The sequence below is a fragment of the Rhinopithecus bieti genome, unplaced genomic scaffold (assembly GCF_001698545.2).
Source record: "Rhinopithecus bieti isolate Rb0 unplaced genomic scaffold, ASM169854v2 scaffold_14826, whole genome shotgun sequence".
In the NCBI taxonomy this organism is placed as follows: domain Eukaryota; kingdom Metazoa; phylum Chordata; class Mammalia; order Primates; family Cercopithecidae; genus Rhinopithecus; species Rhinopithecus bieti.
In genome coordinates this window covers 1,225,175-1,237,928 of record NW_016808328.1, presented here as the reverse complement: position 1 = coordinate 1,237,928, position 12,754 = coordinate 1,225,175, and the positions used below count along the sequence as shown (strand labels likewise).

The following is a 12,754-nucleotide window of genomic DNA, read 5'->3' as shown; positions in this document are numbered from 1 at the left end:
TCTATCCACCAGGTGCTCCTCACAACACCCTCTGAGGAAGATGCTGTTACTTATCCCTCTTCTGGAGATGAGGACAAAGTCTTGGGTGTTGGAAGGGCCCTTAGGGGTGAAACGATCCAGTTTTCTCATGTTATGAGCAGGGAAGCACTACCACAGAGGCAGAGATGGCCAAGAGTACACAGCCAATTAGGGACTCAGCCCCGATGGTAGCCAGGTCTCCTGAGCACCAGTGTAGCACCTGCCCACCCACCATTCATCCATTCATTCATTCATTCATTCAGACATTTTTGCGAGCCAGGCTCTGTGGAGCCTGATGATTCCACAGTGACCTGGACCACCACAGCCCAACTTAGCTCCCTTTCTGCTGTTGCCCCAGGCTCCAACTCCTGGGCAGCAAGGTTTAGCCTCTTTCCAGTCACGACACATGTAACAGATGACATGCACATGTGGGACAAGTTCTCTGGACATGCCAGAGCAGCATGCCACCTTCACTTCTCTATGCCACTTCCCTTGGTCATGCCACCCCATTCATGCCAGCCCTCCAACCCCTGCCCTCCCCTTCAGGGAAGCACAGCTGAATGCAAGTTGGAGGAGAGGTGTTATTGTAGGGATAAGCTTGACTCTGAGCTAATTTGTCAAAAACCTGATTATTCTCCAACTTGGGAATTTTATCTGTTTCTGGTAACAAATTATGAGGGACCCCTCACAGCTAACTGTGAGGCACCAAAGACCAATGGGGCACTGGGGCTGTTCCTTTTTCTCAGTCAGATGACCTTGGCTCATGGCCCAGGGTGTGGGCAGCCCAGTCAGGTGTGCTCAGGGCTTGGCAAGTTGTCTGTTGGAAAGGGAAGGGAGAGGTATTATCACCTAAGCCCCCTCCCCGACAGAGCTCCTATATCAAGAGAAGTTACCAGCCCAGAAGCCCAATACTCACTGTGCCTGCTAGGATGAGGGTCTTTCAGGGCCAGGGGATGAGGAGTGAACCTCAGAGTGGAGTGTGAGTTGGAATGTCAAGAGGCCAGGAATGTGGCCCCATCCTCCTGGTTTACAGAGGAAGGAACTGATGCTCAGGGAGGGTGATGGTTGAGTGTCAACTTGATTGGCTGAAGGATGCAAAGTATTGTTCCTGGGCGTGTCTGTGAGGGTGTTGCCAAAGAAGATTACCATTTGAGTCAGTGGACTGGGAGAGGCAGACCCACCCTCAATCTGGGTGGGTACCATCTAATCAGAGGCCAGCATGACTAGGATAAAGCAGTGAAGAATATGGAAGGAGGAGACTGGATGATCTTTAGGCCTTCATCTTTCTTCCATGTTGGATGTTTCCTGCCCTTGAAAATTGGACTCCAATTTCTTCAGCTTTTGGACTCGGACTTACACCAGTGGTTTGCCGGGAGTTCTCAGGCCTTTGGCCACAAACTGAAGGCTGCACTGTTGGCCTCCCTACTGTTGAGGTTTTAGGACTCGAACACGCTTCCTTGCTCCTCAGCTTGCAGACAGCCAGTTGTAGGACTTGACCTTGTGATTGTGTGAGTCAATACTCCTTAATAAACTCCCTTTCATATGTACATCTATCCTGTTAGTCCGTCCCTCTAGAGAACCCTGACTAATACAGAAAGGGTGAGGGGTGGTGTGGAGCCTGAACGCAGGCCTCCCTGGCTCCAAAGCTCTTCACTGCTCTGCCCCCCCGCCCCACCTCTCTCTGGCTGTAAGCTCCTGGAGGGATGAGACCAAGGCACGGTCCTCTCTATCCATGGTGTCCTGCAAATAGCACATTCTCAATGAGGTTTGTTGAAAAAGACCATCTGGGCCGGGCGCGGTGGCTCAAGCCTGTAATCCCAGCACTTTGGGAGGCCGAGACGGGCGGATCACGAGGTCAGGAGATCGAGACCATCCTGGCTAACACGGTGAAACCCCGTCTCTACTAAAATACAAAAAAAAAAACTAGCCGGGCGAGGTGGCGGGCGCCTGTAGTCCCAGCTACTCGGGAGGCTGAGGCAGGAGAATGGCGTAAATCCGGGAGGCGGAGCTTGCAGTGAGCTGAGATCCGGCCACTGCACTCCAGCCTGGGTGACAGAGCGAGACTCTGCCTCAAAAAAAAAAAAAAAAAAAAGAAAAGACCATCTGGGTTCAAGTCCCAGTCCTGCCACGTACTAAGCTACAGGGGCTTTGGCAAGTTATGTAACCTTATGTAACCTCTCCAAGCCTCAGTTTCTTCATCTGTAAAATAATAAAAATAATAGTCCTACATATATAGACTTGCAGGTAGAACTAGATGACTTCACATAGGAAAAATGCTAGAACAGTACCTGACGCAGGGTAGATACTGTGAAACGCTGGGCTTCATTATTATTATGGCCCCCCTTCAAGGATGCCTGGTGCAGGAAGGGGGTGATCTGGTTTGACTCTGTGCCTCCACCCAAATCTCATGTTGAATTGTAATCTCCAGTGTTGGGGGAGGGACCTCGAGGGAGGAGATTGGATTGTCGGGGCGGATTTCCCCTTTGCTGTTCTCAAGACAGGGAACAAGTTCTCATGAGATCTGGTTGTTTGGAAGTGTGTAGCACTTCCCGCTCTGCTCTTTCTCCCTCTCCTGCTCCCGCCATGTAAGACATGCTTCCTTCCCCCTCGCCTTCCTCCATAATCATAAGTTTCCTGAGGCCTCCCCAGAAGCAGAGGCCCATACAGCTCCCAGAACTGTGAGCTGATTAAACCTCTCTATAAAAGAAATCACCCAGTCTCAGGTATGTCTTTATAGCAGTGTGAGAACAGACTGATACAGGTGGGCAGACGTACCTGGTGCCTTGGATGGGTTTGTTGTTAACTGTTTGCCACTCAGATGACCCCACCTCCCGGGAGTAGATGTAATAACCCAGGAGCTCTGGGTCTTTCACGGGATCCCATGTCAGGGAGACAGAGGTCTGCGTGTCTCGGAAAGCTTGAACTTGAGCTGGAGGAGGGAGGGTAGCTAAAAAATAGAAACATGGGCTGAATGAGAAGGTGGAGTTATGTGGCTCTGACAGGCTGGGGAAGGGGAGGAGCATGGGGAGAGGCCAGAAGGAGCTCCCACAGCAATCAAGGCGCATGCATTCCTGACCTGCTGGGGACTTTGGGAACTCTTCCATAGGCCCAGAAGTGTATCCTAAAAGTCCTCTCTCCCCTTACCTCTGAGCATCTCTGCTTCCTCACTAAAGCACAAAAGCATACTCACTCATTCATCCTTACACACACACTCTCTCTCACTCAAAAGTCACCAAATCTGATAGCTTTCCTCAGTCCTTATCTTTAATCTCAGTTTTCTTTCCTTGAAACTTCTCTACTGATTTTCATGGCTCCCTGAAACTAAGCTCCTTGAGGTAGGGGCTGCTGTAACTTGTTTAATGGATAGATGGATGGTTGGTTGAATGAATGGATGGATAGATGGTTGGTTGGATGGATGGATGGATGGATGGATGAATGGATGGATGGATGGACAGGTGGATAAGTGGATGAATAGATGGATGGATGGATGGATAGATGGATGGATGGATGGATGATGGATGGATGGATAGATTGATGGATGGATGGATAGATGGATGGATGAATGGATGGATGGATGAGTGGACAGGTGGATTCATGGATAAATAAATGGAAAGATGGATGAATAGATGGATAGATGGACTGACGGATGGCAGGTACATGATCTTCCTAGTTCTCTTTTTATTTCTAAATTCCTTACACATCCTTTGGTGGTTCTCTGTTTTCTTTTGGCCCCCAAACACTGGACTCCTCCAAGCTTCTGTTCCTTGACCTGCTCCATTTTTTTCTCCTCTCTTCTTATTCCTAAGGGTCCTGCCTATCCCAGGTCTTCACCCCTCACCTCTTTGAAGGTTTCACCTCTAGCCCTGCCCTCCCTTCCTTTCTGAATTATACCAGAGCCTTGCCTGGTACAATTTAAGTCTGGTTTATGGTCCAGAGACTGCCCACATCTGATGACAAACTGCGCACTGGCCAGGCCCCAAATCAAATCCAAATGTTCACCAGAATTAAAGAAAAACACCACTTGCTCACCAACTTGTTCATACGTGCTGTGTGTGTGCGTGTGCATGTGCGTGTGTGTACTTTCTCCCTTCTAAATTATTGAAGCAGAACAAATCTAGAATTTTGAAATCTCCAAATGGGACCTTCAGCAAACCAGGCTTTTCTTGCATAGGTGGCACTGCAGAAAGGTTCCTTAAAGGGCTGGTTGTGATGGCAGCTACAGGGAACCTTCTAATCTGATGAAAGGGTAAAGAACCTCAGAATCCAGAGGTCTCAGAGGTGGGAGCCCTGGGAAGCTGGGGTCAGGATGGAGTTGCAATTGGGAGACTCAGGAAGGAGCCAGAGGTAGGAGCAGTAACGAGGCCCTTTAAAACAATGGGTTTGGGCCAGGCGCGGGTGGCTCATGCCTGTAATCCCAGCACTTTGGGAGGCCGAGATGGGCGGATCACGAGGTCAGGAGATCGAGACCATCCTGGCTAACACGGTGAAACCCCATCTCTACTAAAATACAAAATTAGCCGGGCGCGGTGGCAGGTGCCGTAGTCCCAGCTACTCGGGAGGGTGAGGCAGGAGAATGGTGTGAACCCGGGAGGCGGAGCTTGCAGTGAGTGGAGATCGCGCCACTGCACTCCAGCCTGGGTGACAGAGCGAGACTCCGTCTCGAAAAAAAAACAAAAAACAAAAAACAAAAAACAATGAGTTTGCCAGTTGAGGACAGCAAGGTGTGCAGCTTGGAAATGACTCTCCCAGGTCCCCCGTTATGCTGCAGATGAACAGTGTCCTGCCTGGTAAGCCAGGGCTCAGGTGGGACAGCTCAACTCCCACCAGGCAGGGTGCCGGGGACTGCTTGGGAGTGGGCTGCAGGATCTAGGGGCAGGCCAGAGACCTGTAGAATGGAGGGACCACTTGCTTGCATAGCTGCTGTGTGGGACCCGGCTGTACTCTGTAACCCATTCATTGCTGATCTGGAAAAAAGCAGAAGGCTCTCTCCCTCCATGAGCCTCCTGCCCAGAGAAATGTAATTTCTGTTGTCTTAAAACTCGCCAGGCCTGAGGTCAAATTGCTTTTCAGCTTCATGATGGGTAGAAGGGAGCAGGGACAGGGAAGTGGGCAGGGCTTTGTCCTCGCAGCTTCAGGTCTTGAGCCTGGCCTGGCCTGCCTCCTCCCCGACCCCCTGCATCACGAGGGTACCTGGTTGGCCCCGCAAGGCGATGGGCTCACTGGGCTCTGAGGGATCGCTCAGGCCATACTGGTTCATTGCTCGCACTCTGAAGACATATGACTTCTTTTTCTCCAGGTCCAGAACAGCGAATCGCGGAGACTTCACAGGGCTTTCCGTGCTGATGGCCTCCCAGGTGCCACTACCTATGACTGACTGAAGAAACAGAGGAAGTCACATTGGCTAAGTGGTTGCCCAGACCGGCTCTCTGCTGGTCACCTCCGATGATCGCTGTCCCCAGCCCATGTGCTTTCATGATCCTCTATACTCAGCCCAGGCTGACCCTGAGCACGGAGCTCTGCCCCATCTGCCTCCTCGCCTCTCCACCTGGATACCTACCGAGACCTCATGTCCAGCCTGTCCACGACGCAGCTCCAGAGCTTCCCACACCTGCATTGCATTGGTTGCCCCCATCCTTCCAGTCCCCCGGGTGAAACCCCTGGAGCCACCCTTGGTTCTTCCTCTCTTTGTCTCATGCCCTAAATGTGCTCCATCAACAAACTCAGTTGACTCACTCTTCAAAATTTACCCAGAACCCAGCCATGCTTTATCGCCCTCATGCTCCCCACCATAACCTTGATGCAGGCTGTCAGTACCTTGCACCTGAATGATCTGAATAGCCTCTTGGCTGGTCTCCCCTCCGTTTCTACCTATAACCCAGTTCCGTCTTGTTCAAAACCCACCTTCCTGGGGAGTGAGGAGGCCCTCCCAGCCACTCCATCTAAAAATGTCAGCAGCTCCTCTCCCCACACTTCAAGTTCCCCTCCCTGCTTGGCGTCTTTCTCCTTAGCGCCTACCACTCACTACTGCACTTAATATTCTACTGATTTACTCCATTTATCATTGGCACTCCCTCCCCCGACTGCTGTGTCCCCAGGATGGAGAACAGCACTGGTACATGGCAGGTGCTCCATCTATGTTTCTGGGACAAACGAATGAACAAATGAATGAATTCTCACAATAACCCTGCAGGAAAGTGTTAATTTCTCTGCTGATGAGGAAAGTCAGGTTCAGAGAGTTTCGGTAACTTGGCCGAAAGTCCTGCATCTAATAACTGGTGGATATGGTATTTCACTTCACTCAGGTGTGGGTAGCTGCAAACCTGTTTACTCTCCACAGTGTCAGGGACCCAGAAAGCAGCCAGAAACTCCGAGTCTCTGGGCCGATGGAGGGTGAAGAGCCCAGGGTGATACAGATGAGAGAGGCACCCAGAGACCCTTTCTGCTGAGTCTGGGCAAGAGAGCTAAGACCTAGAAACACCAGAGGACCCACTGATTCCATCCTCTGTGGTCTTCCCCCTCCCAAGCCCATCTGGCTGTCAGTGGCCTAGACCAGGTAGGACAAGAAATCACCGCAAGAAACCATGAAGACTGCTGAGCTCCTATTGTGTGCCAGGCTCTATTCGAAGTCTTTATGTGCGCTCATTAATTTGATCCTCACACTAACCCTACAAGCTGTGTAAGATTATTATCATTTTATGGAAGAAGAAACAGACGCATAGAGAAGCTAAGTAACTTGCCCAAGGTCACACAGCTGGTAAGTAGCAGAGATAGGATTTGAACCCAAGCAGTCTGATGCCAACATCTCCACCATGATACCCTACCACCTCACAAAACCAGTCCTCAATTATCTATAGCTTTCCTACGTCAGAGAAAAAGGATTACCCATGAGTGTGAAAAGAGAGGCCCGTTTGGATAACCAGAGCCAGAGATTCCTCCCTGGAAATTTTAAATTCATTTATTCCCTAAACCTTCTCTGTCCACCTGGTTTGTGCCAGGCATTGTGCTGGGCACAGAAAGTAGTGAGAAGATAAACTTAGTCTGTGACTTCAGGGAGATAGTCAAGAACACCTCCCTGGGAAGCACTGACAGATCCCGGGGATTGCAGGCCCTGGCTGCGGGCCATGTTTTATTTCATCTTCACAGGGCAGGTTCTCTATTCTATGCTGGAGGAAACGGAGGCTCAGAGAAGTTAGGACACTCACTCAGGATCACACAGCAGAAAGCAGGATTTGAACAGATTTTAACACCCATGCTGTCTTCTACTCCGCCATCCTGCCTCCCCTTCACTGTGAAGTCCACTCTGTAAGACCTGCTGCATCCTTACTGGGGTCTCCCCTGCCCCCACTCGATCCCCGGTGAGAGCCACCTCCTAGTGCTAATCACTCCGTAGGCTCTGCAAGTGCTGCTGGTTCCTGTCCCTGGCTGGAGGGTACCAGCCTCGTTTCCCTCCCAACATAGTCCCACTAAGAAGTGCTTGGCCCAGTGTGTGGTCTGATGCCAGCCGACTTGGGGGCAGGGAGGTACCCAGGAAGTGGTGGATCATATTGTCATTGTTGTCTGTGCCTTGTATTTTGTGTATTTCCATGAACAGCCTCAGGAACAACCAGCAGTGACTGGCCTCCCAGGGCTAGAGGTAGCCGCAAAAGGCTATTCAATCCATCCGCATGCCTCTGTGTGCGGCCATGCCTTGGTCCTTCCAGCCAGGGGCTTCTTTTTTATTCTCTGACGGCCTCCCCAGGGGACACTGCCCAGGGTCCCACAGCACGCTGTTTCTCAGGCTGGCCTGGGGCTGGGGCCTCGGGGTCTCCTACCTTCTCCAGGGAGTATGTCAGTGGCGCTCTGCCCCGGGGCCTCGGCTCCTCCCAGGCCAGAACCACATAGGCCTCTCGGATCTCGCTGGCGTGGACATTGGTCGGCGGTGAGGGGATGGTCACAGTATCTGGAATCAGAGTCACCCGGGGCCGAGATGGGTGGGCCTTCAGAGACGCCCTAATCTCAGTGCCTCATTCCATGGAGGAGGGAACTACATCTCCACCCGTCCCCAAGAGAGGGGTAGTAATTGGCTCCAGGTCACCCAGCAATGCTGGGCAGAGCTGGGGCCAGAACCCAGGTCTCCCCCTGCCCTGGCCAGGACTTTTCCCAACATGTTCCCCCCTCCAGGAGGCCCACAGCCAGATGGGCCACCGTGACCCCGGCACTCTGGCTGCCTCTGACTAGGCCCCACCTGCCCTGATCCCCCACATCCTGCACAGGTTTCTGCAGACAGTTTCTGCCTTCTTGCCGGCTCACCTCCCAGAGTTTCCAGAACTATACAGAGTTTCCAGAACGATACAGAGTTTCCAGAACGATACAGATTCCAGAACTACATAGGAGGGTCCCGCATACCTTCAAAATCATCTGTGCTGATGGTGATCTTGTTTCCCAGACCAAAGGGGATCTCTAGGATGAGAAGGGAGCATGGGAGGGTGGGGGGTGGGACGGGAGGAGTTAGGCAGGGCCCACCCCACACCAGGCTCTGCGTCCTGCCTTGTCTCAGTCCTGGCCTTGCAGCCCTCACTGTGCAACCTCAGACAGGTGCCCTGTGACCTCAGCTTTCTCAGGAGTCCCAAGTGGAGCCCTGCTGCTCTCAGGCCCTGGTAGATGCTCTTTCTCTTGGGACAAGTGGAGACAGAGAGGAGGAAGGAGGCGCCTGGGGCCAGGCACCCTGCCGTGGTGGAGCTTCTAGCACACCCAAGTCAGCGTGGCTCCCGAGGGCTGAGAGGGCTGTGTCCCCACACTCGAGCTGAAGGACATCTGACAGGTGCTGGGGTGGGGTTCTCCCTCAGACTGGTCTCTCCCTTGGATGGTTTGGTTTTGCCCATTAGACTAGCTGTATCTTCCTTCTCAGGCTAGGGGTTTCTAAGGACTGGATTGTGCCTCCTCTATCAGACTAGAAGTTCTCGAGGGCTGGCCTTTGTCTCCTTCGTCAGACTAGTGTTTACTGAGGGCTGGGCTGTGCTTCCTCCATCAGACTCGGGGTTCCTGAGGGCCAGATTGTCTCCTGTGTGAGGTAGTCCTGAGGGTTCCCTGACTGATGTTCTAGAAAGTCGCTTAGGACCTCTGTACCCACCTGTCTTCCTCTGGGCTGCATCACGGTCGCCCATGACAACCAACTCTGAGGCCTTGGAGGGGAGGCTGCTGCCCGCCTTGCTGATGGCTCTCACCCGGAACCGATAGCTCTGACCTTCGATGAGGCCTTGGATCGGGCACCGACAAGTCCCTCCGGGGGCCTCATGGCAGGGGACCCATTCCCCAGAGTCACCCTGGCACCTGTTGGAGACAGGCCCGCCTTTCAGCCCCTGCCCACACTGCACACCTTCCCAATGTGAGCCTCTACGAGGACTTTTCTTTTCTTTTTCTTTTTTTTTTTTTAGATGGAGTCTTGTTTTGTTGCCAGGCTGGAGTGTAGTAGCACCATCCCCGCTCACCACAACCTCCGTCTCCCGGGTTCAAGCAATCAATCCTCGTGCCTCAGCCTCCAGAGTATCTGGGATAACAGACGCACGCCACTACCACCTGGCTAATTTTCGTGTTTTTTGTAGAGACAGGGATTCACCATGTTGGCCAGACTGGTCTCGAACTCCTGACGTCTTGTGATCCACCGCCTAGGCCTCCAAAAGTGCTGGGATTACAGGCGTGAGCCACCGCACCCGGCCTGAAGGCTTTTCTTTAACTGATGGAGCCTGCCCAGCTCATCTCTACCAATTAAAGTTCTTCTCTCCAATGGAAGAGGCTGGTTCCAACTTTGGGTCCCTGGGAGACCTTTTCACCATCCCTGATGCTGACCAGCAGCAGTGCCTTTCATGGGGGATCATCGTGAGCCCACGGCTGTGCTGTGCCCTCCACACCCAGCCCTTGTTTCATCTCCCTGGAAGTCCTGGGGGCATGTGTAGTCACCTTCACTGTACACATGGAGGGTCTGTGGCTCAGAGAGTGACAAGACCTGCCCAAAGTCACACGGTTAGGATTCACCTGAGCTTGTCCCCTCCCTAAGTTGGCGTGCATTCCAGGTTGACCCTCCAAGCCTGGGCTCTCTGGACCCTCTTGGTACCATTGTCCCAGGCAGTGTGACAGTGCATGTTACCCTTATTGTTACCAGCTGGTTGGGGTAGTCATAACATGTGGGTCCAAGTCTTGTTTCCACCACTAATGACAAATGTGTCTTTGAGCAAAGTCATCTCCCCACATACCTTGGTTTCCCTATCCATAGAAGGGGGCATTAGATAGTCCCCTCCTCTTTAGAGAGGGGTCGTTGTAAGGATGGAAAGAGATGAGGCATGCCCTTAGCATGGTCATGAGCCCGTCTGTGGCAGCATTAGCTATTTCCTCAAGCTGGGCCTTCAGAGTCGGCCACACAGGAAGGAGGCCAGAGGTTCTGGGCTGTCTACCTGTTTGCCTCCTCCCTTGGGATCAGTGCTATTCCATCTCTCTCTGTCATTCAGGAAGGAAAATAGCCCATGAATTCACTGTGCTCAGGGTTCAAGCACTCCCTGTTTTGCCCCCTGGGTCAGCTCTAGAGGGTCCACAGGGCAGTAGCCGACTCCAGCGTAGAATTCCAGGCATCAGCATGACAGAGACTTGGAGGCATGGATGCCCCTCCATTGCCCCTAAATGACACAGCACAGCCTACCTCCTGTCCTGTTCTGAGGAGCGGGGGTGTGGGGTTTCTAGGAGGCCAGGCATGGGGCCTCCTCTTTGCTGTGGCTCCCACAACCAGACAGAATTCTAGCCCTAGGGCCTCTGCCACTCAAGAGGCCGACTCACCGCTCAATGGAGTAGGCAGTGATGGCGTTGCCCCGGGTGTCACTAGGCGGCGCCCAGGTCAGGATGAGGCAGTCTCTGTTCACATCCAGGCATCGGACGTTCAGCGGGGAGCCTGGGGCCCCGGGGTTCTCGGCCTCAGCATCTGAAACCCGGGGGTGAGAGGGAGGCCCTTCTAGTCAGTGGGCATTTGGTGACAGGCCCTTCCCACTCCCATCCAGCATCCTCTTCTCATCCATCCTCCAGGGGCTCAGTTTTGATCTTGAGGACTGGGGCCTGAATATTAGTCCCCTCACCCCCATAGCAGTATCTGAGGGAAGGGTGACAGTACCACTTCTTGGGGGCCCATTTTACATCAAGTACCTGAACAAGTGGAATAATTAATTCCAGCCCCAGAGCAGCCTTCCCCTCTTTGGATGGGGAAACTGAGTCTCACGGAGGTGAGTGAGTGACCTGCCCAAGGTCCCCCAGCTGGTGAGGTGACAAAGCCAGGATGTGAACCCAGGCCCTAAGCAGTGGCCAGAATCACTCCAGCCCCACACTCAGCTCCCCGCCTCCTTGGCTCTAGCCGGGCTAACTCTCAGGCCACGTCCCTTTGGAGAGTCACAGGATGTCATGTGGAGTCTTGGAGACCCCAACCCAAAGCCCTGATTTTATGGCAGAGAAATTGAGGCCCCAAGACAGCAGGGCCCTTGCCTAAGGTTCCACAGCAAACGAGGGGCAGAGCCCTGGTCTCTGGGCTTCTGCTGCCACCTTGCACGCACCCATGCCCTCACCTCTCACAAGCACGTAGGTGCTCTGTTCCCGGGGTCCGAAGGGTGAGGGCACCTGGACCGTGTAGAGCCCCTCATCCTCCTTGTAGGTGCAGGACACCTTCAGGGACGCCTGGCGGTCTGCGTAGAGGATCTTCCGACGTCTCAAGGACCTCAGTAGCCTCCCTGTGGAGGGGAAGCGGGGGGCCATTGAGTTTGTGGGGGGTCCTGGTCTCACCTGGGAACCGTGGAAATTCGGGGGGCCTGGAGACCCTGGCTAGGCAGACAGAGAGGCTGGTGAGGCTCAGCTCAGGCCTTGGGTGCAGCTGGTGGCCTCCAGGGCTTTGCCAAGGTAGCAGAGAACTCTTCTTTGCGGAGGGCTTGGGGAGTAGGGAAGGGACAGTGTGGGGCTGGGGCTCAATGAGGGAGTTGAGGGTTTAGGGACATAGCCAGTGACAAGGTGAGGAGTTGTAGGTTCTCTGAGGAAGTAGGAGCAAGAGAGATGGGTCCCTGTATGGGGTCAGGGGATTCAAAGAAGGAGGGCCCGTTTGCGGGGGGGTGGGAGCTCAGTAAAGGGCCTGGGTCTCATTGAGAGAGCTGGGGCCTCGGTGAGGCGGGTGGAGGACTTGTTGAGGGGTTAGGGGTCAGAGAGGGGAGTGAGGGCTCACAGGATGGGAGCTTAGGAGGTGGATGGGGACTCAGAAGTGGAGTCCGGAGCTCAGGGTGGGCCCTGCCCCGAGGCCACACTGTGGGGCCAGCTCTTCTCTTTACCCCATGGGAAGGCTCCGCCCTCCGGTCAGCACCTCCATTCTGGAAGATCTATAAGTTTGGGAAAACGTCTCAGCCTTGTTGTTGCAGCTGTCAGGGATCCTGATGGCTTCCCTACTCCCTACTCCCTCAGCAGGTACAGCCTCCCTGGGCTCAGAGCTGGGGGTGCCAGAGGAGCACTTTACTCTGGGTCCTTAGGCTATAGGCCTGCCTTGGCTCTGACCAGGCTTCTCCAGGCCTTGCCTGAGACGTCCCCAGAGGCCTCCCAGCCCACAGGTCAGCAACTGTTTATCTGCACCACAACCCTGACTCTGAAAAGCCCGATGCAACTGTCGCAGCCTGCCCCGAGTGCTTGTGGTGCCCTCCTGCCTCCCGACCTTGGGGCTCTGTTCCCATTGCTTTTAGTGCCCTTACTC

At 53.7% G+C, this 12,754-nt stretch overlaps 1 protein-coding gene across 1 annotated transcript in view; it reads right to left on the bottom strand.

Annotated features, from left to right (window-relative positions):
- The window catches only part of MYOM3 (myomesin 3), a 61,388-nt gene that overhangs the window by 30,132 nt on the left and 18,502 nt on the right, over positions 1-12,754 (bottom strand). Inside the window, exons 10-16 of the mRNA XM_017886552.1 lie at positions 11,595-11,756; positions 10,822-10,963; positions 9,128-9,327; positions 8,404-8,457; positions 7,830-7,957; positions 5,209-5,392; positions 2,794-2,965 (exon numbers count right to left, since the gene is read on the bottom strand). Coding sequence (XP_017742041.1) covers positions 2,794-2,965; positions 5,209-5,392; positions 7,830-7,957; positions 8,404-8,457; positions 9,128-9,327; positions 10,822-10,963; positions 11,595-11,756 — 1,042 coding nt within the window. The remainder of the gene's footprint in view (positions 1-2,793; positions 2,966-5,208; positions 5,393-7,829; positions 7,958-8,403; positions 8,458-9,127; positions 9,328-10,821; positions 10,964-11,594; positions 11,757-12,754) is intronic.